Source organism: Hippocampus guttulatus, chromosome 8 (genome assembly GCF_054856545.1).
Source record: "Hippocampus guttulatus isolate MCC_2025c chromosome 8, RoL_Hgut_1.0, whole genome shotgun sequence".
Taxonomy (NCBI): domain Eukaryota; kingdom Metazoa; phylum Chordata; class Actinopteri; order Syngnathiformes; family Syngnathidae; genus Hippocampus; species Hippocampus guttulatus.
Window position 1 is genome coordinate 13,650,863 of NC_141268.1, and position 26,346 is coordinate 13,677,208.

Consider the following 26,346-nt stretch of genomic DNA (forward strand, 5'->3'; position numbering starts at 1 on the left):
TTACCAATCACGGCTCAGCTTCCAAACGTCACCTGACCAAATGGTCACTCGTGATTGGTCGGTTCCTTGAGCAATTGTGATGTCATTTTCTGTAAATACCAAAATGGCCGCCGTCTGAAATGGATAAAAATGGGTGGATTTTCCAACGTCATTCAAATTTCAACACATGCAATATTAATCAGAATGCCGTTTTCAGGCTCGCGGAGGTACATATAGAATATATTGTAAAGAAAAAAACTTTTGAGTTGACATCCCGTTTAAAGTACAGATAGAATTTTAATCAAATTCTCTAATCTAATCCATATTCTAATCTCTTTATTCTCACGAGTGTCACGGGGGTGCTGGCGCCGATCATAGCTGTTTTAGGGCAGTAGGCGGGGGATACCCTGAACTGTTAACGTTTGATATTCAGTCTCACTATATATTTCTTCCTTTTCAATTAATGCCAGAGCATTTCAGTCAAGAGTCAGATCTTCAGCATTGACGCACATATAGTTTGTGTTTCAACTCATCCCAGCATGGATGTGGTACATATTAGGCCAAGAGAGGGCAGTACTGCCCTCGCGTAATGGTTGTCGTCTTGCGTAAAACAAGACGCACACGGGGAAATAAATAGATCCTAAAACAACGAAACAAAACAGTATCTTGGAAATATCATGGACACTAATGCGCATTAAACAGCCACCATGTTGAATGGCAACGCAATGTCGCGAGGTGATGGAAACGAGCAGGATTCAAATGAACGCGTCGCATTGAAGTGGACTCCGGAGCCGAAAGCGACCCCCTCATGCAGGTTCCTACAGATCGAACTGGAGCTCAACGCGCACCTCCGTGGGCTCAGTTTCGGAGAACCCGTCCGTTACGTGTACAACCCACTAGAATACGCGTGGGACACGCACCGATGCTACGTGGAAAAGTACTGCCAGGCGGGACAGAGCTACTTGTTTTTAGGCATGAATCCTGGACCGTTCGGCATGGCCCAGACGGGGGTGAGTTTAATTTTAGAATTACCCACAGGACATCCAGCCTTCCTAACGTAATCGGTCATCTTCATTGCATACTACACAAAATTGGGAACGTCTACATTGCATTGTTGGCTTTTTTTTTTAATGAAAAAGCGAAATTTGACCGTGCAATATTTCTTGCATGCTTTCCGCAGTAAGTGTACGTTTGTCACAGATGATACTTAAATGAAATATTAATCCACCAAAACAAATGAAAAGACATGTAATGCAGTACTCTATTGTGTCAGAAAGCCAGGAGGGCTACCATGAAAGCTGGAAAAAAATACGATAGTCTTGCATAACGTTTTTTTCAGATTGAATGTCATATTTGCAAGATGAAAGTCGTAATGGTGTATCCTCAATGTCGAGAAAAAGTATGAAAAACGTATATATATATATATATATATATATATATATATATATATATATACACGTATATTTCTATGTAGAAAGATATTAGATTAAAATCAAATATAAAGATTAAAATGGTGATATAAGAATAAAGTTGTAATTTGTCAAGAAAAAGTGGTATATTTTTAGATATGTTATATTTTCAAGAAAAGTCACATTATGAGAATAAAGTCATTATAGTACAATAATAAAGCTTTGTATTTTTGGATAAAATTTTGGAGATTATACTCTACATTTTTTTTAAAGTCCTGACATTATGAGAACAAAGTTGTATATTTTTTTGAGTAAATCCAAATATTTGGGGTAAAAGATTAAAGCCATAATATCTTGAGAACGGCTGCTTGGCTAAGGTGTTTTACCACTTGGTGTGGGCAGGTTTTCAAATGTTCTTAAAAGTAAGACTCTACCTATGTAACTTTCTCATAAAACATTACTCTGAGAGATATGACTTTGTATCTCAAATACCTATGACTTTGAAGATGATTACTTTATTCTTGTACTCTTTCACAGATTTGGCTGCTTTTAGCCACATTACTTGTCTGTTTTAGTTTAATAGATGTTGTATTTGTCAGATGTTGAAATACATAAATTCACTGTGGAAATCTCATCTCATCTGTCACAGGTTCCCTTTGGCGAAGTGAAGTCAGTAGTTAATTGGCTGAAGATCACAGGGGCGGTTGGTCGCCCTGACAACGAGCATCCGAAGCGCCGCATCAGCGGCCTGGCCTGCACTCAGAGCGAAGTGAGCGGCGCCCGCTTCTGGGGCCTTTTCAGAAAGTTGTGCGGCGAGCCTGCGGCGTTCTTCCGCCACTGTTTTGTGCACAACCTTTGCCCTCTAATTTTCATGAGCAGTGCCGGGAAAAACCTGACCCCCCCCGAGCTCAATGCCCGTGAGCGTGAGGAGCTCCTGCGCTTGTGTGACATTGCCCTGTGTCAAGCCGTGGAGGCCCTCGGTGTCTCTATGGTGATCGGTGTGGGCAGGGTGGCGGAACAGCGGGCACGCCGCGCTCTTGCCACAGCTGGTATGGACGTGCGAGTAGAGGGCATCATGCATCCTTCTCCTAGGAACCCTCTGGCCAATAAGGGCTGGGAGAGTGTAGCTAAAGCTAAGCTAGCAGAACTGGGCATCCTCTCTTTGTTCAGTAACAACACATGGCCAGAATCATCTCACACTCAAGAGACTTCATAGCAGAAAACGTCATTTGGGTGGAGGGTGAACTGGATTCCATCCCAGGTAATTTTGGGTGCGATGCATACATAAAGTGTACACAAATATATGTCTTTGTTACAGGCAGTTGTGTATGCTCTTTTACATACACTCATGCTATGTTGTTATATGATTTTTTTTTTGCATTACAATTTTACCACTTCTTTGTATTTAAATGTCGTCTACTTGTATTTGTTACAAATATAATGGTTATTGTATTCTGTGAATCCATACATCCATTCATTTCTGTGATTTATCAGATCTTAGGTTTTGAATGAATGCCACCTCCTTACAATTCCATCTATTATTTATCATTTTTACAAATTAGAAGGCCACATTTGTTCTACACCATTCAAATGTAGGCAAAGGGCCACATAGCTGCAAATTTTTTATTAAAAAAATCCATACATTTATTTAATGACAGGCTTGAACTTTAAAATATCATTTCCCTTTTATTGAAACTTCAAAGCAAATTTTAATGACAGGCTTGAACTTTAAAATATCACTTCCCTTTTATTGAAACTTCAAAACAAATGTACTCATTCTCTCATCCTTTTGCTGTAAATTAGGACAATGTCTTGGCTGAATACAGTGAACATTCTGTTTGAAATGACATTTGCAGTGTTGTACTTGTCAATAATAGTGGACAAAATGTAGCTTGTGGCTGGTTGCTAACTAGGTACCAATATTTCAATGAAAATTTCAGAGTTAAAAATGAAGGTCAAATCACATTATTCACTTCATGATAATTGGAAGCAAGTCTCCCATTTGATTGTGTTGAATTTGGAGATTTTTGAAGGCTGCCCTGAAGGCTGCCCTTGGTCTCAAAATAATAGTCAAAATGATTAGAGGTGTATAAATGACTTAACGTCTTTTCACTACGACGTGTTTACGTGTCATAAACCACGCAGCCACTTTTCCTGGTAAGCTTCTGCTACTGCCATGAAATGAAAGAAGCAAGTAAACAGCGGATTATGTGTCCACAAGGATGACTCCGTCACTTTTATTGACAGTGAACTACATTTCCCATGATCCTCCTGGTCAATTTGAGTCAGTGTGCTGCTGCGGGCACGGCCGTGAACCTCTTGGAGAAAACTACTTTTTTTAAGGTAAGATTTTAAACGAAATTAAGATACTTAAAAAAAATACTGAAATAAAACGAGTCTCAAGCTAACCGCTCACATGACTCTTAGCCCAACAGCACTCGAAACGGAAAAACAGCGGTAATAAGTGTTTATTTTAATTTATGGTATGGTAAATAAAGAGTAAAATTCTATCTGTCTTTCATCTAGAACTGCTTCAAACAAAGCGAATGAAGGAAAAGTGGTTAAGATTGCACCACTGTCCGTGTTTTATGTTATGTGTTGTGTTTATTATTTTACTTTATGTTAATAACATTTTGTTAATCCCTTTGTTAGAGCCGTAGCTGTTGTGAAAGCGCTATATAAATCAGGATGTATTTTATCTATCTATAGCAAATAACAAGCACTATGGTGACAGTGTGGGCATGTTGTTTATAAACACGTTGTGGGAGGCCATGCTGCGTTGCCTAACAGTGTTTCTCAAATGTCTACAGCGTGTGCCGTCCTCCTTGTCACCGTCATGGAGAAAAACAATCCAGAGTCCGCAGTGGTGTTTAGAAATGTGGGTCAGCGCTACTTCCCCCAAACCAGGGTCGAGTGTCACTACAGCCTGACTTCAGACCATCAGTGGAGCAGCAGAGACTGGATTGGCATCTTCAAGGTGTTGTCATAGCGACAAGCACATGGAAAAACCTGCTACCACCATTTAAAGTGCCCCTGATTAATCCCAATTATATTTTGGATGTTATTTTCCCTGCCTTTAAGATAAAATAAGAAATCCTTTATAAGTCTCGCGATGGAGAAATTCCCAATTCACAGCAGCAAAGTTATGAAAGGAAGAAGTAGAAGAACAAAATACAGTATAGGAGCTGCTGGAAAGGCAGCCACTCTCGCGGCGCCATCTTGAAGTTAAAAAAACAAAATAACACAACACAATACATAAGACACAGACAGTCGTGCAATTTTAATCACTTTTCCTGCATACACTTTGTATTTTGAAGCAGTTATAGATGAAAGAGGAGAGGATCAAAGCTCAAAATTTTGCTAACATCATACTTTTTAAAGTTTCTATTTAAAAAAAAAACATTTTCGTTTTTATTTTACTTCATTGACGAAAACGTTTTTTACATTTTACCTGTAGTTATTTCATTAGTTTTGGCAACTACATTGTATCAACTGTTTACATTTACTTTGCTAAAAGATTTTTTTTTTCAATTGACTTCTACCGGTTATAGCTCACATTAATGGTGGAAAAATGATTTGAAATGATTTATCTTGGTCTCATGTATCAAAATCACAAATCCCAAGCGTTTGAACAGGGCAGTATACAATTTTGTATTGTTTGTCATTTGATGTGTCGGTGTACCTCATTTTAGTGGTTTTGTTCCTCCATAATGTAGGTGGGATGGTCGTCACTTCGCGAGTACCACACGTACTCTTGGTCGCTTGTCCCCGAAGGCTACACTGAAAGAAGCGCTGTCAACTGCTGTTCCTTTTTCAAGGTCCATATCAAATACTGCAAAGAGTTCCTCCGTGGTTTTGTAAAAGCGAAGCACTCTGTAAATAAAGGTCACATACATTATGAGAGGAAATGTTGCTGTTTTTGGCAGCCTTCTACCTACCTCGCCCCAGCACAGCAGAGTACCACTTTGTCTACGTCGACAAGATCGGGCAAGTTTGCGCCCAAAGCCGACCCTTCACCTTCTGCGCCCCCAAACCTCTGGATGAGCTGGAGACCCTGATTGAGGAGCGAAATAAAGAAGAAGAAGGAGCAGGTGATGATGATGAGGATGATGAGGAGCTGCTCCTGGTGGTCCCCAGAGCTCAGTTGCTGCAGGTGGGAAAAGGAAGCTGCTCACCGTCCACTTTTCTGCGACACTTGAAATTTGCTGCGAATTATTGGCGGTCCGCAGAGTCAGCTGGAGGAGTGCTTGAGGGAGAAGGCGCAGCTGCAGCAGGCCGTGCAGGAGGCCAGACAGGAAATAGAGGCCGAGAGGACGGGCAACACAAAAGCAAAGGAGGAATGGGAGAGCGAAAGGGACGCCTTGAAGGAGGAGATCGCGCAGCTCCGTCAAAACCTGACACGCAAATGTGACGCCTTGAAGAAGATGGAAGAAAAATACAAAGTAAGACCTAACACAGACCGTCACCATGTTTGATTGTTGATTAAGACTCATATGTTGCCATGAAGGATGTTAAAAGCAGTCAGGAGAATCTCAACTCTGAACTGAGTCAACTGAAGGTGCTGACTGATCGGGAGAAGTAGAGAAACGTGGAGTTGGAAAGGCAAGTCTTGGAAAATGCCGACAGATACTTGTACAGTGAAGCTCTGTCGCGTCGCATTTAGCTTTTCAGTTTCACTTGCTGCCAGGTCGCTGGTAAAGTAGGAAAGTTGTAATTGGTGCCAAATTCAAGTATGTTGAAGTGATACATCACAACTGAGCGATTTTTGTATCATGTATATAAACATACAAAAAAGGACTTCATGAAATGAAATTAATTAAAAAATAATTCAGTGTGCTGCTCATTCTGGCGTGCGTGCCTTGGCCACCTTGGGCCAGTGTACTGAAGGCTGAGCTTCTCCGTACAGTGGTATTATTAGGCGTTCTTTGCAAAAGATAAAGAATATATGTCTGTGAGTATTGTTGTATGGTCTGTTAATGTGTTGCTGCCAGTGTTGTGTCCAAGGACCGGCAACCCGAGGCCAAGGCCAAAGCCAAGGACTTCATTTCCGAGGCCAAGGCCAAGGCCAACGACTTGGAAAATTTTCCGAGGCAAGGCCAAGGCCAAGGACCAAGGACTGATTTTGAAGCTGAGGCCTAGCCGAGGACATGTATAAAACAATGCTATCATACCACTTGGCAGGTCTTCATGATTTGCAACACCCCTCCATCATAACCCCTTGCACTCCCTAACGCTTGAATGAAGTGTTTTTATTCAAAGAGTAGAACAGTCAGGGTACGTGTTATTTATACTGAGAAAAACAAAAAAGCATATGATATACATTTATGAATTAATGTTTTAGTGCAGTAGTTTCTTAATATGAAGTAAATCAACACTCAACAGGCATGACATGGCACGGAAGACAAGTTGAGAAATGACTTTGCATAGAAGTCAATCACTGTGTGCAGAATAAGCGGTAATCTCTGCAGTGATCATTTTACAGTTTACCGACAGCGAGTCCCAGGGACTCGTTGATCAGAAAAGTACGAGTCCCATTATGCATTGAGAGAGTCCCAAATTTCGAATTCTGAAATGGTCTACTTATTCAATTGCATATGATAATAACACAAGCAACAACATATACATACAATTATAAACAAATGCCGCAAAAATTTAAATAATTCAGGAGCAGGCCTGAGGATTTCGGAAATTCATAGTAACCGTTTTTCGGTTCCGTCGGATTACCCAATGGGAAACCATGGTAACTAACGTTGGGTTCCGTAAACGTTCATCATGGGAACTCACTTTTCTATTTTGACTGATATTCATAATCAAGAATTCCGACACTCAAAAGTATAACGTTTCAAGGGTAAATGTTTGAAAACAATGCATTAACAATGAACATTACATCAGTAGCTGTGTACTCCAGGTTCATTCAAAAAAATAAATGGATCAAAAACTGGTGTGCTCATGTGGCATCATCAGAGTATTTTTTCCAAACTCACACTGCAAAGATTAATTTACTGGTAATCATTAATACAGGTAAGTATTGATGTGGCTTGACATCCTCTTCCCAAGACGATGCATGTGTAATCTACGATCAATTTGATGAAACAATTTTAACACACGTCATCATGAGTTCTACCAACAGTTAACATTAGCATTACTACACCTTGTGACGAAGGTTTTATTCATAAAGTTACCATGCTACAACCAGTAAATTATAGAAAAACCAATACTGTCCTAATATTTTTCATAACGATTAGCCTACAAATCGAATGACCAACTTGCCTCGTAATCGTGCCTCTCGTCGTATCTTGCTCTCGTGTTCTGTGCATACATTTCAGGTGAGTTTAGTGATACGCCCTTTGGACGATTCATACGAAAAATCAGACTGGCATTCCCATTTCTTAAATGTCGTAATTAGGAGACCTTTATGAGTTTTTTTTTCGCCGCCATCTCAAACTTTCATCCGCGCAATTCCTCAGTTTGCGGACTGAAATACCCAGTCAGCAAAATTGGTCTGGCCCAGCTCTGGGGCAGACACGGCACGTACACTCGGCCCACATACCTCAATGAATGACGGTCCTGCAGTGGCCCACGTCTGGCATCCATGATGTGGGCCGCATTCGGCCCAGATCTGAGCCGCATTGTAAAACCCTATCTGGCCCTACTCCGACCCGACGCTGGGCCAGAACAGGTTCCTGATATCAGCCTGAATTCAACCTCAACTAAGCCACATCTTTCATGAGCCATATTTGACCCACATTAAAAAAAAAGTCTCAAAAACGACTGTTATAAAAATATGTTTATTGTCATAATTTGTGAACCTCACATATAACTCCACATACACTGGAAAAATGCACTTTTCTTTATTTATCAGTGCACACAAAAAGTCCAAATCGGAATGCAGCTTACTCTTGAACGGTATTTTTCTGTCCATCAAATTGTTGCGCTCTCCATGTCCTCTTTTCTTCTCATGCTCTCCTTCCTGTCACCATCCCGATCAGGAGCCAGATTTAGCCATCTTTTGATTGTGACATCAATTTCCTGGTCTGAGGCCCAAGATGTTAGGCTGTTAGGTCTCACAGCGGCTGTAAGAACGAAAAACGCCTTACTATACATGTTCGGGGTTTTTTTCGGCTAAAAATGCCTTACTATACATGGTCGTTTTTTTCGGCTAAAAACACCTTCGTATACATGGTCGTTTTTTTCGGCTAAAAACGCCTTACTATACATGGTCCTTTTTTTCGGCGAAAAACGCCTTACTATACATGGTCGCTTTTTTCCCCTAAAAACGCCTTGCTATACATGGTCGTTTTTTTCGGCTAAAAACACCTTAGTATACATGGTCGTTTTTTTCGTCTAAAAACGCCTTACTATACATGGTTGTTGTTTTTTTCGGCTAAAAACACCTTACTATACATGGTCGGGTGTTTTTTCGGCTAAAAAAGCTTTACTTTAAATATGGTCGATTTCTTTTCAGCTAAAAACGCCTTACTACACATAGTCGTTCTTTCGGCTAATAACACCTTAGTATACATGGTCGTTTTTTTCGTCTAAAAACGCCTTACTATACATGGTCGTTTTTTTCGGCTAAAAACTTCTTACTATACATGGTCGTTTTTTTCGTCTAAAAACGCCTTACTATACATGGTTGTTGTTTTTTTTCCGGCTAAAAACACCTTACTATACATGGTCGGATGTTTTTTCGGCTAAAAAAGCTTTACTTTAAATATGGTCGATTTTTTTTCGGCTAAAAACGCCTTACTACACATGGTCGTTTTTTCGGCTAATAACGCCTTACTATACATCGTCGTTTTTTTTTCCAAATAAAAATGCCTTTCTATACATGGTCGTTTTTTTGGGGCTAAAAACGCCTTACTATACATGGTCGTTTTTTTTCAGCTAAAAACGCCTTACTATACATGGTCGTTTTTTTCGGCTAAAAACGCTTTTCTGTACATGTAAGTGGTTACATGTAACTGTTACTCTAGGTTACCGGTACTCTTTTTTTGTGTATGTTTCTTTATGTTTTTACTCAAAATCTTCCCCTTGCAGGATGAAGGCGGTATTTAAGGGGATGCTTCTTGAATTATCCTGTCAGAACAAACACAATGAAGAAAAGAGAAAGTTGCTCGAGGTCTGTAAAGTCCTCCGACCCGCAACATCACGGCAGAAGCCATTTTGTTGAAGTTTGTCCTTTTCCCTGCAGGCTGAACGCGAGGCCTTGCAGTCAGAGGTCCGCAGCCTGCAGGCCCTCCTGGAGGAGAGCAAACGCGAGGCAGAGGGATTTCACAGGCAGCTGGGGGAGCTGGAGCTGCACAAAAGCTGCCTGCAGATGGCGCAGCTGAGACTGCAACTTTCTGCGGAGAAGCGGGATTGCGCCAGCTGGACCCTGGAGAGAGAAGCTGTCAGGAACGTGGCACAGGTAAAAATGCGCTGATAGTGAGTTTACACACACGGACACACACACACACAATTGCTATGTCTCAAATAAGATTGTCTACTATCAAACCGCGCCAAATCACTTCTTTCAGCGTAAAGATTTGTGTGTCACGTGACCTAATCGCTACGTCAGAGTGACGTCACCTACGAGTGCTGCCGATTCAAGATCTCCCCTTTCATCTTTTTACCTGTTCTGCTGGCTCAATCCGAAACAGAGTGACCAGCAAGGTGACAAGAAACAAGTGATGCTCCCGGCACTTGTGGACCCTGTCTTCAGGTGACCCAGAACGCACACACATCGGGCGGCCAAGTCCGGTCCTCGAGGGCCAGTATCCTGCATGCTTTGATTGTTTCCCTCCTCCAATGGACCTGATTGAATCCGAGGACCGGACTTGGTCACTGTCGCGTACTCATGCCTTTAATTCCTATCTTTTCCTCTGCAGTGAATTGACTGGCTCCATCATGTGGTGATGCAAAGAACTGCAAGTTCGTAGGTTGAGACGGAGTTGCTGGATGAGGGCAGGGATTCCCAACCTTTATTGAGGCAAGGTGTTACATTGACATTTAAAAATTCTCACGGCATCCCACCCCAAAAGAATGTGTTACAAAAATAATGTATCCAGAATAAACATAATTGCCAATGCGAACAATTGTCAATTGGCAACAGGTCTATACACCGGTTAATTTGATCTTGTCATCTTGTGTAAGAGCATTTAATTGTTTTGTAATTAGTTTTTCTGATCGAAAGATTTCCATGTGCCGCAGCAGTGGTTGGGAGTCACTGCCTCAAGCATGATTGCTTCCAGAATGAATGTGGATGTTTTTTTTTGTTTTTGCAGCTGCAAAATATATTCCATTCAAAAATTGTATTTCAAGAGAAAATGATGACAGAAAGGTTTGCAGAACTCTCGTGTGTAACTTATAACGGAGATGAAACGTCATTGAGCCACTGACGCTTTCATTTACGGCTCACGTTTTATTGTCAGGATTGAAGTATGATATTTGACACTACTTCTGGCTTTATGGTGGCAATTATATTCAATGCCGTTCTATTTGGAATGCCTGCTTTTAAATCACAGTCATGAAATGCATTATCAGTGTTTGGTAAATGTGACTCAGTTCACATTTGTCTCATTGGATTTTTTTTTCACGGTTCGCATGCACATTTAGTATTTGAAAGCGATGACAAAATGAATACAGCTGCACGCCAACAGGTGTAAAAACACAAAGCGCATTTTATAAAAAAAAAGAAAAAGAAAAAAATACAGCCAAAATAAAAAGCAAACCAAAGAAGCAAACTACGTAGACAAATTTAAAACAAACAAGAGAGAGATGAGCCCAGTCATGAGATGTTTCAATCTCTTTACATGGAGATGACGCAGGAGGTCGGGGATTATTAAAAGACATAATGAGATGGTTTGAGCTTCAATAGTCAATATTAAATATTCTCCGTACATAACACAACACCTAAATGTCACAACCATCAAGGCGATGGAATTTTAATGAGCCAAAGTTGTTTGGATTTGTCGAAATTGATGCTTTTTACCTACAGAGGTCCCCATCAACTTTGCATGTGGCTTTCGTTTTATTGCACTGGCTCAAGTTCAGGAAAAAGACAAAAGAAATCTGACTTGATTGCCCCTGAAAGATCCTGGTGCTGAAGATCTCGTCCGTTCCAAAGCAACATGCTGTGGACAACATTTAACAGTGCAAAAAACATTGGACTGCTTTTGTTCTTTGTGACATTCAAAATGAAGCCTTTTTACAAAATTCCACTTGAATACTTAGGTGACATTCTGTACATTCAGGCTCTGCATGTGACCATCACATAACAGCTCAAACTGGGAAGACGTGATCAAAAATTAATATTTGGCATCAGAAATATGACCACCGTGTCCTGCGTGTGCGTTTGTTAGCCGTAAAAAAAAATTTAAATGGAGGTTGAATGCAGGTGATTACAGGGCTAAATAAAATATGCAAGTCATATTTTTCCATACAATAAAAAAGAAAAACACACACACCTGAGGATTGCTATCATTGTGAAAAGTTCAAAATGGCTGCTGCCGCGTCTTTATGGCTTAACCCCAACCCCTAACCACCAACTCTCCTAACCCTAAAGTGTAACCCTAACCCCCCTAACCCCACCCCTAACCCTCAAACCCTAATCCTTAAACCCAAACCCTCCCGAACTCCCCAACACTAAGACCCCAACCCAAACCCCCTAATCCTCCTAACCCTAAAGTGTAACCCTTAGGCCAAGCCTAATTCCCCAACCCTAACACCACTAACCCTACCCAAACCCCCAACCCTAAACCCTAACCTCGAGCCCCCTAACCCTCCAACCCTAACCCTAATACTTAAACCCCAACCCCCTTTACCCTAACCCCCCTAAACCCCTAACCCTAAACCCTACCCCAACACCCAATCATGATGCAATGTCGAGTACTATTACTGACATGGAAAGGCGTCTGAGCACATTTTTGGTATCGTCAATGTCCAGATCAAGCCAAAGTTGTCCAACTTGTGAGAGCAAAGAGCGTATTAGTACCTGGACCTTAAACTGGGTATCAAAAAAAGGCTCAAATGGCTTTCCATACTGACATCATCAACGGTTTTATCTTTTGGGTCAGGAATCATTGGGGTTGTTTTAGAATTACATTTGTATGACATTCATGTCCAGGGATGGGAATCGATAAAGACTTAGGCACTTTTGATTCCTTCATCGAGCGGATTCCAGATCGATTCTCTGTGGGTGAGGGAATGGAATAATAAAAATGGGTTGGCTTGCTTCAGTTCAAACTTTTCACACCGGTTCAAAGCTGTAACTTTGACTTTGCTACATTTTACTCAGCGGAACGTATGCAGCAAGTGAACCGACCAAATTTCAGAGGCCTCTCTTGCGGCAAACCTGTCACCGTCAGAGGAATCGGTAAGCGCGATCGTCGGGCGAGCAAACAAACAATTGCTCGGCATTCTGGATTCTCATCTCATGGTATAAAAGTCAGCCTAGCTTTTTTTGAGAAGATGCTGAACACCTGGAAGACCATCGCAGGTTGGGAGCCCTGCTCTCCATGATGTGACACTTTAGCTCATAAAAAAACAGATGCGCGCACGCGCACACATACACGGTAAAGGAAATGGACAAAGAGCTGAGACAATACATCATACAAGAAGAAAGTATAAGTAGCATTTCTTGTAACCCCCAAAAAAGAAGAGATGTTTTCGATACAAGCGTAGCCCTTTTCCTGAGGAGGGGGACATTCCTCATGTCCCCCCCACCTCCCTCCTGTCGCTGCAGACCACAATGAGTCGCTTGTTGAGTGCTTTTGCTTCGTCCCTCACTCCCTGTAAACTTTGCAATTCTTTTATAAGAGCCCGATGGTGTGAGGATGAGGATGCCAGGGAAGCAAGCGTCCTACTGCGTTGTCCCGCCTTTCTTGTGCGCGCTTGCCGCCGCCTCCCCCCACGGCTCGGCATCACTGTCCGCCAGCCGCTCCCTGTCCTCGTCCCAGTAGTCGTCATCCTCGTCCTCCTCTTCCTCCTCCACCGCCGACTCGTACGTTGGCTTCTCTTCCTGCTTGATGGTCTGAACGGCGGGCGGCGCGGGAGGCGCGGTGGCGGCCGGGGCGGGGCTTTCTGCCGAGTCGCTGCTGTCCTCGAAGGCGTCCGGGTTTTCCAGCATCTCCCTGATGAGCGGCGGCATGGGGCCGGGGATCTCCATCTTTAGTGTGATGGCTCTCTCTGCACCTGAGTGCACAGCCGGGTCGAATGACACTCAAAGCGAATAGTGAGTAGTCGACGCTCACCGACAAACTTTCACAATTGCGTATATATATGCCACAAATGGCAGCGAAGCACTACTTTTGTCACTTTAGTTCACTTTAGCAAAGTCCCCCGGCACCAAGATTGTCCCGTTTCAAGCCTCGCAAGGGCAACGTTGATGGAGATCATTTGATAGGCGTCGTCTTGGTCTCGTGATGTCAAAACGTGAACTACGTGATGTCATTTTTAAACGGCTATTTACGATACTTGGGTTGTCAGATTATATTATTATTATATTGGCCCGAATAGAAGACGGCCCCGATTATAAGACAACACCCTCTTTTTCAAGACTCAAGTTAGAAAAAAATACTTTTTGAACACCAAATAAATTTTTATACAGAAAATAATTACAGTACATCTGAAACAAATGATTATAACAATATATTTCAGAGAAAAAGCATGTTATTTTGCCTCATTCAAATCTAAGGCGCAATTGCATTCGTAAATGAATGGCTTCTGGTTTTTGAAATGTAAATGACATCATAACTTCTCCTCAGCCGCCGGTTAACCTGGTCGATCTTCGACCCACTACGTCACTACGTTTCTCCATTTTCTGTTATTTCTTCTATTATTTTCTTCTCTTTTCCTTCTTACCGCTATTTTTTATTTTTCTTCTTCGTGCTACCGCTATTTTTATTTTTATTCTTCGTGGCAGGGGTTCACTTTGGCCTGGGGAATGAAGTTCAGCATTCGCTTCAATGATATCTGGCGCCATCTAGCTTCGTGAATGGGTATAATGTCTAGACCCCGAATATAAGACAACCCCCACTTTTTCAGTCTTAATGCAAAAAACACCGTCTTATATTCGGGCCAATACGGTATATTTTTTAGACAAAACATCGATATTGTTCTTAACGTCTTTGAAAGTGGGTGGAAACTTTGTAACCAAAGGGAAAAAAAATGCGTCCCGGGGTGACCACCGCTGATGTGTTTGAATCCCAGTGACAATCAAACCTGGGAATGTATTAGGTGATTCATGGATCAAACATCAGTCGTGAATGTTGGCAGAGTTGTGCAAAAGTACTGAAGCATTAAACAGTTGGCCGCGCATTCAGAAGTTGAGAGAAGGTCAAATGAAGTTTAGGGTGTGTTATTGTCGTCGGTCCCAAATTATAGAGTTGCACAAAAATCTGTTGTTCACTTATGGCATCTTGTTTACAGGTGAGTGCCGAACCAAACAAGCGTCTTTTGAACAAGGTCAAAGCAATTTGAGCGATTATTGTATTACGGGGATGGCTGTGTGCGTATGCGGTTCGCGCAGGTGGCAAACTGACCTTTAGTGCTAATTCCTCGCAGGTCGGTGACTTTCATCAGCATGCGCGGGAACATGTGAGGCTTGTTGGGGCGTCGGCGGCGTGTGTAAATCTTCAGCGCCTCCAGCAGAGGCTCCTGCAGCTTGTCCACCTTCCCGGGTTCTTCCAGGTCCATGCGGTCTGGCGAGACGGCGGGACAGCGTGAAATTCTCGCCAAAGGGAGGTGGAAAAGAGACAAATGAGACGCGAGGGGCTTGCCGTACCTCCACAAATGAGGCAGATGGCGCTGAGGAGCCCCGTCTCGGTGTCGTCCATCTCCAAGGGCAGCAATTGCCCGGCGAAAGCGAACACCAGGTCTGTGAGCGGGCCGAAGCCGGCGTTATGCATCTGGGTTCTGTTGAGGGTCAGGCCATCGGAGAAGGTCATGGTGTCTTGCTCGGGGGTGTAGCGCGTGCATATCCTCAGCATCTGAAGACGGCGCGGGGGGGGGAAAAAATTTACACCAGAGGAGGCTTGCTGGCAGCTGTTCACGTTATTATTATGTTTTCGCAATCAGAATTTAAGACGCGCGGCGTTGTGCGCGTTTGGACGGCTGTACCAGGATGTCCAGACACGCAGACTTGAGGAGGGTGATCTGGTCGGCGATGGTGAGCGTCGTGAAGCCTGGTAGTCGCTTGGCAAACTCCACAATCTTGATGATGCATTTGGTGGACAACTCGCTGAATTTGTCCCACAGGCCCAAGTCCAGCTGGACTCTGTGGTCAGAGCTCGAGTTCTGGGAAAGAGACACGTGTGTCCGAAACGGGTTGGTAAGCTCAGGTCTGGTTTTCCACCCGTTCTCGCTTCAGCTTTGGGAGAGAAAAAGAAAGAAAAAAACCCCCCGCCGCCGCCTTGTCATTGTTACACAACACTCACTGTGGTGTATTTGCCCAGCTGGCACAGCGACGGAAATGTCTCCTGGTGGGCTTTGCTGACTTTGTTGACCAGTTCCTCGAGCTCGCCGCTCAGCTCGTAGTTCTCGGGCAGCACCGCCTCCTCTTTCACGTCTTTCTTCTTCTTGTTGCGGTCGTTACGCACCGCTTCTTTGGACATGCCCACCTCGAAGCACTTTTGCAGCCGGCAGTACTGACAGCGGTTGCGGGTCACCTTGTTGATCTGGCAGTTTTTGTCTCGGTGGCACGTGTACACCATGTTCTTTTGGATGCTGCGTCGGAAAAATCCCTGAAGCACAGAAATGTGACATCGGCCAAGGATTTATGGCAGTTACGTCAGTTGAGGCCATTGGCGGGTGTGCTAAGATTGTGCTTTGAATTCATGTATTGATTCTCAACTAGCAATGGGAGGCTCTAAACAGTTGGCGAACAATCTTTACATTCGCGAGGCGTGCAGTCGACTCACTGTACTGTGCGGTCTAATGCAAACCAAATCCACCATGCAGTCCAAGACTACATCAACCGCGATATAACAAGAGACGTTAACCCCTGCCTATTCGCAGTTAGCGATTCACAAATCCACATATTCACTTTATTTTTTTTGGTGGTGGGGGGGGGGGGGGGGATACCATATTTCTGGTGGGGTTTTTGTGCCTTCCAAATGCAATGTCGTTCACTCCAGGGACCTTCTGTGCTGCTATCGTTGATAACCGAAGGATTCTTGGCATATACAGTCAGATTTTTTTTCCCGACTGATATTTTAAATGATTTTGTTTGGAGGGGGGGTGTTGGGTTTATACCCCCCATTTCCATGGGGGGTAAAAATGCGTATCAGCATTTTTGGGGTAATTTTAGGGGGGTTAATAGTCATTTTTTCCTCCAATGCATTTCAATGGGTGTTAATTATATGTGCATTTTGGCTATTCGTGGATCCCAATCGCCCGCCAATTGCGCAGGTCAACTGTACACGAAATAAACAAGTTTTTTTTGAATAAATTGGATGGATTGGTCCATATTCGATTCACATCAGGGATCTTTTTTTTTTTTTGGTCACTGATCGATGATTGGCTCTAAGGTGGCACCAAACCAAATGAATTGGTGTCAAGGAAGTTGAAATGATACATCTTGACTCAGGATGATTGTCATGGAGGAGCTAAATTTAGCCTGGGTTTTAGTTGTAGTCTTTGTCATGCATGTTCTTTTCCCGTCGTGAGTGGCTATTGAAAGGTTGAATCTCAAAAAATAATTGCTTGATAATCATTTTACGTATCATTTGTGATTGAAATTCCAATAAGATCATCCCTATTTTACTATGGATAGAATTACATTTTTGTTCGGTGGTGTGCCATGAGATTTTTGTGAAGTAAAATGCCTTGGCTCAAGACGAGTTGGGTGTAAAAGATTCTTCTGCCAGACTGCGTAGTACTAGCAAGGCCAAACTAGAGGGCAGCACGCTGCTAACTTTGAATCAAACGTGCCTCGCATGCGCTTTGTCAGTGGTGCAGGCGAGTACCTTGCAGCCCTCGCAGGAGCTGACCCCATAGTGGTATCCGGACGACTTGTCCTGGCACACGAAGCAGGGCTTGTAGATGCGAGGTGGCGGCGGCGGAGAAGGCGAGCTGGGCACCATCTCCTCTGAACTGGTGCTCTGGGTCTCCACGGCTGCATACACAAAAAGCAGCATTGAACTTGTGGAAGCTGAACAGAGAAGCAGCATTTGGCAACGTGTGGTCAGTGGGGCCAGAAGGCCATCTCAAAAGAGGAGATCATGAAAGAGAAAAGGGAGGAGGGAGGCGTCTGATTGACAGCGACTTTAAAGGACGCACAATTAGCTGATGGCCAGATGGCCCCGCTGATAAAACGCTGATTGGCAGCTGAGATTTGATTGGCTTCTCCATTTACTGGCCCACAGGGGTGGGGGGGTCATTCCTGTTGACTTTTTCTGGAGTTTTGTGTGCGCGTTTGTGTTCACAAGCTCACATTTTTATGTGAAAGGCCATCCAATGCCCATATACCTCGAGGCCCATGTGAACAAACAAAAGCTGGAAGTTTATGAGGCTCGGCCCCTGTCCCCTCTCTCCGAGGGGAAACTGTATTATGACAATTGCTAAGCTAAGGCCGCGTTGAAAACAAACGAGGAGATCAAGAGCGACGAGAAAACGAACCAACGGGAAGCTTCCTTCCCTTCCATCAAAATCTCAAGGAGGAGTATCGGGCCCCTTTACGTTTGGAGGCGATGACTGAAGAAGCAGATTGTGTCTGGAACATGGCTTTCAACTTTCACCTTCGCTCACCCCAACTTCACCTTCCTCTACCCATTCCCACCCCCGTCGCCCACCCCCTTGTTTCCTGGCCCTAAATTCCTCAGCACAGGCAGGACGAAGTTTAATAGTTGCCCAGGCTTACAAGCGGCCCTATAAAGGTTGTGTCTGGGATGGGAAGGAGGCCCCCCCCCGGCCAGGCTGACGACCCCTTTATTGGCATCCAGTCACCTTGGGCAGCTATTCACACATACAGCTCCGTCCTCGCATCCCTTCCTAGTAAAAATTAAAGAATCCGGGGTCAACCCCTCCACCCTCCCCTCAAAGTCAGTGCCCCCCCACTCCACCCTATCACCTTCAGCGGACGACACAGTGCCCAACCAAATGTGGACCCCCACCCCATCCCCCCCTCACCCTCCTGCAGCAACCCTAAAATGAACCCATCGGCCTGTCATTAACAAGCGCGGTAAGGTTTCAAAACGCAGAGAGGTTTGAAAGCACAAAGGAATAATCCAATAAAAACAAAAGAAAGGAAAAAGAAAGAGAAGGAAGGAGGTGAGCGCGAGGACACAAACTTCCCATTGGATAAGAGCTTCAATCAAAGCTTGACCATTTAACTTTGACCTTGGCTCAAGAGGGTCATTACTAACTACTTGCCCAGCAGGCACTTTAAAGGTTCAATGTGTGTGCAAGTGGCATTCAACAATTCACCTTTATGTCAGACAATTACATGCGCTCACTACGAAACGAGTGTATTCCCAAAATGGGAAAGAAGGGGTTACAATTTTAGATGCTGAATATTTTAAATAAATGAATAAATCGGCACTGCTTGAATTGTTACACATTAGCTATACTGTACTTTAATGCAGAAGAAAGAGCTGGATAGGATAGGATAACAATGTTCTTTTTTTTTGGATTGATTTGGGGGGGGGCGACTCATTAATTGTTGTCAGGCTTTATTAAATATTACCTTCCTATTATTTTCCCAACGTTCCGAACTGATGTTTCCTTGCCTTGTTTAAACCACAGCGGCAACCTAACAGAGCACTCGACCATTTTTTTTCCCAAATGCCTGTGAGGTAACATGTTTTTCCGCAGAGTTCTGAGACCAATCTAAAATCTAAGCTGCAGCCTTCCTGAGGCGTGTGCGTATTCCGAACGTGCTCTCACGTCGCAAAACCATGCAAATTGAAATCTTTCAGTTGTCTCCAGACGAGTCTGAATGTGAGCGTGAATGTTTGTCTCTTGGAGCTCTTGGAGCTCTTAAGTTTGGTTTTCTCCCCCCAAATTATGAACGTTAACTAGACCGAAATATAAAATGGAAATGCGCAAATTCTGATATTACCGAACAATATTAATTTAACACTAACAACAATGATAGTTGATTTTCATTTAAAAAAAAACTAAATCAAGAAATTGTCTTAAATTAATTTTCTGAGTTTACACTCATGTAACAGCACATTCGGCTCATTAGCCTGAGGTTGCATCGCCATTCTTATCTCCAGATTTCACAACAATGAGTCACTTTGAACATGTTGCTTCTGTGCGAGGCCGCAGAGAACCGTGCACAGTCATGGGACTGCCTCGCCTCATCTGACTGGCCAAATGGCGTCTTAGGAGTTGAATAAAAACACAAGAGCAGACTGCAGCTCAATGTGGTGGTAACATTTTTTCATGAAAATGCTGTAAAAGAAATACTTTAAAAATAACAAGTACAATTTGCTATCAAAAATCACTATTACTAAAATTATTGGTGTGACCCTGGTGAACAAACGGAATATTCTGCCAAATTACTTTTTGACATAACATTGAAAAAAAATAAAAAATCCAGTGAGTATATATTGCCCCTAACTTGCAAATAATGCCCCGAGTAGCGTCCACAGAAGAGCTTCTGCTGAGAACAAACAAATACTGTCATCGTCATGTGTTGACTTTTGAGGGTTTTAGAGCTCAGGTGAGAAAGCTTGTGGGCGGAGCTAACGCCACAAACCGATCTGTTGATACACCAACGATGTAAGAGTGTGTCTCCGAGAGGGAAAAATAGATGCCATTCAAGCGGCGGTAGCGCATCTGGCGCCAGCCGACAAGTACTGACTGACGGCGTCTGAGTATGGTGCGAAAAGGGCGAGCAGGAGGAGGCGGCAGGCAGCGCTGAAGGTCGAAAAGGGGGACGGGGGGGGGGGGGGGAGACGCTACCTGGCGTGACGAATAGAGGGGAGAGGAGCCAAAATGTGTCAGCGGGCTGTCATCGCCCTGAACTGCGTGCGGCCTCCGAGGCTCGGCTTGAAGAAACAGCGGTCTGGTCTTAACCTGCAGCTCACCCCGCTTGCGTGTCATAACATCTATCAGCACACCTTTTGGAGGAGCCATGAGAGAGGACACGAACGCTCTGGGAATCAACGCCCACTTCAGACATCATCGCCTTACATCTGGGCCGCGACACACGTTCACATTTTCGGAACATCCTGGCAGACTTTGCGTCACCTACATCAGCGTACAACTATTCAAGCGCCACGTTTGTATCTCGCTAACATCCCTTTTCCTTCCTTCCTTTGGGCCAGGAGTTTAATGTCTCACCAAACACAGTCCAGTTTGTCCTCGTAGTTGACACCTAGTTCACATTTGAAAAGCAGCCTGTTGGCCCCGCCGTGTCTCCGTCCATTTGGCGTCTCCGTTTCAGTTGGACTTGACCAATCTGCCAGTGTGTGCCTTTGCGCCGACATTGAAGGTGTTTTTCTTTCTTTTTTTTATTGCTTGTGGGGGTCGCTGTGTGGACGACATAGTGACATATGGCATGCAGCTTGACTTTGGCCCGGGGGCTGCACACAGCATCACATTAGGTGTCGAGGATTGTCCATTGTGGAGTGTCCCCGGTCTTGTACAATTTGGAACCGAATTTCAGTCAGACAGAGTTTTTCTTTGGTTATTTTGCGAAACCAGCGTGTAATGGTACCAATTACAGCAAAACGTTTTTAAAAATGTGATGCAGGGCGGCAACAATTCATTGAGTATCTAAAAAAATAAAAATAAAAAAGTGGAACGTTACTGGAGTGAAACGCACCACTCTGTATCGAAAAAGGATGCCGTGATCGAGAGAAAGGAAGAAAAAAAACACGTTTGGTCTGACTTCACATTAAAAAAAAAAAATTTAAGTTGCAATGTGTACCACAATTGGCAACACAAGGTAATAACATATCAATGTTAGCTAATAGCCTACCATCAATTGTTCGAACGTGGTGTCATTCCTCCACAAGTGGTCAAGGATAAAAAAAAAACAATCGCATTTTAATCTCTTCATTGAAAGAACGCAAAGAAAACAAAGATGAAAAAAGCATTCCGACACGAGTTGCCAACAGCCTGGCGAAAACAGCTAGCCAAACCCAATGACTCACACATGCTACAGTCCAACGTGAAGATGGTGACCACAAGTGGGGCGGGGGGGGGGGGGGGGGGGGACAAAAAAAAACGTCATAGCTATAAATTACAACGCATGGTAGAGTCTGTATTGCGCAAGCTTTTGACCTTTAAAAACACTTTTGAAAGAGTTATCAAAAATACATTTCGGGACACAGAGCCGTCTCTGATTAAAATGTGCTGTTGACCGGTTTTAACAGAACAAAACTGTACAAGCAGTAATCTTTCGCAGCACATCAGGTTTAATACACAATACCACTACCGCAATGACTTAATTTTTTTTGCCTTGTGCAATCGTCAATGTCCCAAAACGCTGCTCGTTAATCACAAGTCATCAAAGGCCCGGGTGGTTTCATAGATTTATTTTATGAATTTGTTTTGAACACCTGCGTGACAGTTAAGAATATTCAAATGATGGCTGGAGGTTCAGTTGGAAGGGATTTTTTTTTCCAATTTGAATTTTCCACTTCAAACTGTCAATCAAAGGCCTCGTCTGAGAAGAATCGTGACAGTGAAGCTGCGCTTCCACCGACAGAAAATCGGAAGAAAAACATGTGTGGTTCTTATCATGATTCCAATGCAGCACTTCAGTTCTTAAAATCATTCTGGCTCCACCTAATGTTCGGCGGCACCCTGTGGAATGTGCGCGCATATGTGAATATGTGCGAGTGTGTGCGTGTGTGTGTGTGTTGGCCGGCTGCACAGGGGCCACGGTCGGGAGACAGCAGCATCGCACATTCACACAAACACGCAGCCAAGACGCAAACGTCTGCCTCGATTCGACTGCTTTCAATCGATTGTTGTTGTCATTGTCAAGTGCTTCGGCTTACTTTGTTGTTGACCGGCGGTGGTCGTGGTGGTCTGGAGGGGGGGTCGGGGGGTGGGCACCGCAAATATGCTGAGTGAGTAATTACCACAACAGCAGGGAGGAGATGGGGGAGATGTGAGTGACAATCCCTTTCATCAGCTGTTCTAAGTTCAATACCAGCGTCCCCCAACACCAAACCCACAGTAATAACCCCCCCTCCCCCAACCTCCCATCCACCCCCTGCCCCCTCCAACCCCTTGTCCTCTCCTGCCTTCCTGCCCGGGCAGGAGGAGGAGCCCTTCCTGTCATTGGTAGCGCCTCTTAAAGGAAAGACTGTGAAAACCGGGCTGCTGTCCAGAAGACAGCTCCATAAAAAACAAAGCACCAGACATTTAAAAAGGAGGTAGACACACACGCACACACACACACTCACACTCACACACACACACGCGTTTGTACAAGCTCACCAGAAATCCTGGACAAATACTTCAACTTGACAAGCTTCACACACTTGCGAACAACGCCCTTGGATTTGAGACGGACCCCACAAATGTGAATCATCAGCAGCTTTGCGCTCTGATTGAGTTGAGCTGGACAACCCGCATACCAACATTGGCGTCGCTTGAGTTTCCCCTGACTAATGTGGGGAGGGGACGCATATTAGACAGCTTGTTAAATAACGTTTGGGTCCGGCCGATTTATCATCGGGTCTTCGGTACGCCCTTCGTTAGATGTAACACGCAATGATGACCCTAAACACGTGTTCTTAGAAGAAAAAAAAAACAAAGCCCGTTAAATCATCTAAGGATCAGTGAATTACAAATAAAAAAAACATGAATGCAAAATCATACGTAGCCTGTCTTGTTGTATTTTTAAGATTTTGAGTGTGATCATCTGCTGGGACTTTGTTCATAAACAACGTTACAATTATTAGGGGGAAAAATACTTATTTTGAGGGTACTGAATGTAAAAAAGAAAAAAAAGAATAAAGTATTTACAGATGCATTCAAAATGAGTCAACCCACGTTCAAATTTAGTTTTTCCAAATTTTCGAGGTTTTCTATTCACCTATAAATTAAGAGCAATCGGAACATTTTAAATGACTAAAATGACTTTTTAAAGATTCCATTTATTCAGCTAAAAAACAAACAAACAACGGGTTGAATCATTTCAACAATGCTCACATGACTGCCATCTCCAGAAATGTCCAGGTGCAACGATTAATCGACAATGAATCAATAATTATGAAGGTAATCGATGAAGCTTTTCGAGATCTTGTTCCATTTAACAGTGTGCAAACCCTCCGAATTTCAACCCCTCAACAGTAAATATTTCGATATTCCTCAACGAGGGCGAACTTGTTTTTATGTTGAATCAGACTAAAGGCATTAGGACACCTACTTTTACTTTGGAAAACGATCATCAACATGTTTGCCTATTTGCTAACTTGACAAGTCACTGAATCCGTTTTTTTTTTGACTATAGGGATAGAAATAGAAATTGTGTTTTCTTGATCTGATTCGTCGAGAAAAACAAAATCAACAGATGAGTGGATTATTAAAATAATCATGAGTTGCAGCCCAACAGCAAAGGAATGCTTAACTCCTGGTTGCATTTGACACGAAACAAAAGCGACATTATCTTGATATTGATCAGTCTAATGACTTCGAAGAGCGTCCGTTATCCAGAGCTCATCTTGACTTTAAAGATCTGTGATAAGACAAGACAGAACAGCCAAAAGCACATTCAGGGGTCTTTTTGCAGGTTTACAGACGATTGCGGCAACCCAAAAACTTCCTGACTGGTGAATGAGAGGACAGCACAGCTCGCTTTTGGTGGTCCTGCAGCAATTGTTAAAAGTAGATTCGAGACTGGAGATGTCCCCCCATCAAGGCCTGAAACGCCAAAATCTAAGGAGTCAGTGGGAGGGAAAAGGGGGGGGGGGGTCGTGGGGCTAATCCCAAAACCAAATTCATCCCTCTCCTCCTCTTTCATGCCCCCACACGCCTGCTAATCTCTTAATTGAGGCCTTTTCTAATTATAATGGCTTCATTAAAAGCCGCGGGTCACACAAGACGAGGCGTGTAAACTGAGCCGTGCGCGAGGAGGACATCAGAGAGGCAGACCAACACACACACACACACACACACACACACACGCGCGCACACACACACACTCCTGGATGGGGCCACGGGGCCAAAGGGAGAGTGGATGCTCAAAAGCGGAGACGAAACAAAACGTCACGCCGGGGATGCCGGCGTGCGGTGACACACTTCGCTACGGACGGCGCTCCTTTTAATGCCCGTTGACGTCCATACAAAGGAAGGCACGGAGGTGCTCAACTGACCCAAATGCGTAAAAACTCGGGGAAGCTTCCCGGAGATCACACTGTTCGGAAACTCGGGTCTATCTGCCCATACCGAGTCTCGATCCGACGGCAATGTATTAAGAAAATCACATTTTCAAAGGTGTCCACTGTAGTCACCGCTGTCCCTGAAACGGTACATGAGGCTTATCTTTTTACTTGGCAATTTGTCTTGTACGGCAAACCAATAAAATGGACCGATCCTGTCCTTAATATAACAGGCTAAAATCTAAAAAGTAAATAGCACAACTTCCGCAAAGCGCAGTCACAAAATCAAGATCCGGGTGATGGTCTTAAGTGCAACCATGTAAAAGTAAAACTAGACTGCTTAACTCCACTTCACAGTAGCCACAAATAAAAATTTTAAAAAACTGAAAATCACATTTCAGGGGAGTGTGGAATCTAGACCGACTGGTTCAGTATTGAAATGATGTTTTATCACAGGAGGAGGGGACATTTAAAACGGGATTTCTTAATTTTGTTTGAGTATTCTCATTTTAGCTGAGCACCATCGTTTGATTTCATTTTGGGCTCATAAATGATGTAGTCGTAGTATATCAACAGTTCAATGAATACTTTCATTTGAATCAAACGACTTTGAGCGGCGTCACACAAGGTCAAGCCTTCATTGTTTTTCTTTTGACGAAATGACGTTACAAAAGCGTGTTGGGCTAAATGCATTCAACGAGTGCCCCCCCCCCCCCCCCCCGCCATCTCTCCAATCTATTCATTATTACGATCATGCCGAAGGGAGCACTATTAAGTCGTTTGTGAAAAGACCGATCCAAGCAGTAACTGTAGAAGAAAGAAATAATAGCCAGGAGGGCGACGCCGAGTCATATTCGGCAACATTTCTGCTTCCAAATTATTGGTCAACGAGCAGTGTTATTTAGATTGGCATTACAAGTAGATTGAGCGGAAAAGTGTGAGCTTAGTCACTCTCCTTTGCGTGTTTCTCTTCAAATAGACTGACAGGTTAGTCCAGGAGTCAAAACGCTTTTCGCCGAACGGTTTCGTTTCTTTGCGCTTATGTTCACTTAAAGGAACAGTAGTTGAAGGCCGGTTTTTCAGTTCAGCTTTCCCAAATCATTTTCGAAAACAAGTCACCTGGATGGACTTTTGCGGGAGCGTGTCTTTTGGGCTGGCATCTGGGGAAGCTCCCGAGCGAGTCGGGACAGGCCCCGCTGTGGTGTTTGCCATGCCGACTGCTCATCCGTCATCGTTAGCGGACACCGCCGACTTGACAGTCGCCGTCCCAATGATTACTGAAGATAAATAGGCTCGAGGTGCTCGGGCCGAGGGGCTTCGTACTGCTTGAGTGCAGTGCGGGGGTGTTGGGGGGGTGGGTGCTGGATGTCTGACTGGCACTCTGCAATTTGACTTGACTAGCTAGAGTCAACGTTTGAGTTTGCGCAGGGCCAAAAAGGGAATAAAAGAGCTCCACAATGGGCTCCATGACCAGAACAAAAGATCTGCCGTGATTATCTTGAGCGGGATCGTTCCAGTTGTCCACACTTGATGTTGAATGCGGGCCTCCGCAAAGCTGGCACACATTTGACCGGCCGCTCTGCTCCCAAATGCCAATACATCAGCGCCATTGAAAAACGAGCAATCGGCGCGGGCGCAGCGGAAAAGGCCGAGTGGCCAAACCCGCGCGCTTCGCGCAAGCGCCGTTG

The 26,346-nt window shown here is 43.9% G+C and overlaps 2 protein-coding genes and 1 pseudogene across 6 annotated transcripts in view; 2 read left to right on the forward strand and 1 right to left on the reverse strand.

Moving 5' to 3' along the window:
- The first annotated feature begins 546 nt into the window (after positions 1-546).
- Positions 547-3,731, forward strand: LOC147201277 (single-strand selective monofunctional uracil DNA glycosylase-like). 2 transcript variants are annotated; one of them, XM_086118381.1, is made up of 3 exons: positions 547-989; positions 2,038-2,649; positions 3,636-3,731. In XM_086118381.1, exons 1-2 carry the CDS (start codon positions 687-689, stop codon positions 2,602-2,604), a joined length of 870 nt encoding a protein of 289 aa, XP_085974507.1. In that variant the 5' UTR covers positions 547-686; the 3' UTR covers positions 2,605-2,649; positions 3,636-3,731. The 2 variants fall into 2 exon arrangements, with proteins under 2 accessions (XP_085974507.1, XP_085974506.1); XM_086118380.1 differs by lacking the exon at positions 3,636-3,731 and having other exon boundaries at positions 548-989; positions 2,038-3,232.
- Positions 2,608-10,906, forward strand: LOC147201278 (uncharacterized; annotated as a pseudogene). The gene is made up of 11 exons (XR_015101664.1): positions 2,608-2,649; positions 3,636-3,731; positions 4,199-4,365; positions 5,105-5,206; positions 5,293-5,541; positions 5,618-5,830; positions 5,896-5,994; positions 9,436-9,510; positions 9,583-9,798; positions 10,031-10,092; positions 10,259-10,906. The product of XR_015101664.1 is annotated as an uncharacterized LOC147201278 (transcript).
- Positions 10,907-12,228: 1,322 nt separating this feature from the next.
- The window catches only part of LOC147201279 (retinoic acid receptor gamma-A-like), a 33,542-nt gene continuing 19,424 nt past the window's right edge, over positions 12,229-26,346 (reverse strand). For all 3 annotated transcript variants that reach the window (XM_086118220.1, XM_086118218.1, XM_086118219.1), the window contains 6 exons: positions 17,336-17,484; positions 15,806-16,111; positions 15,489-15,665; positions 15,154-15,358; positions 14,912-15,070; positions 12,229-13,562 (listed from right to left, as the gene is read on the reverse strand). In XM_086118220.1, coding sequence (XP_085974346.1) covers positions 13,231-13,562; positions 14,912-15,070; positions 15,154-15,358; positions 15,489-15,665; positions 15,806-16,111; positions 17,336-17,484 — 1,328 coding nt within the window. In that variant the 3' untranslated portion in view covers positions 12,229-13,230. The remainder of the gene's footprint in view (positions 13,563-14,911; positions 15,071-15,153; positions 15,359-15,488; positions 15,666-15,805; positions 16,112-17,335; positions 17,485-26,346) is intronic.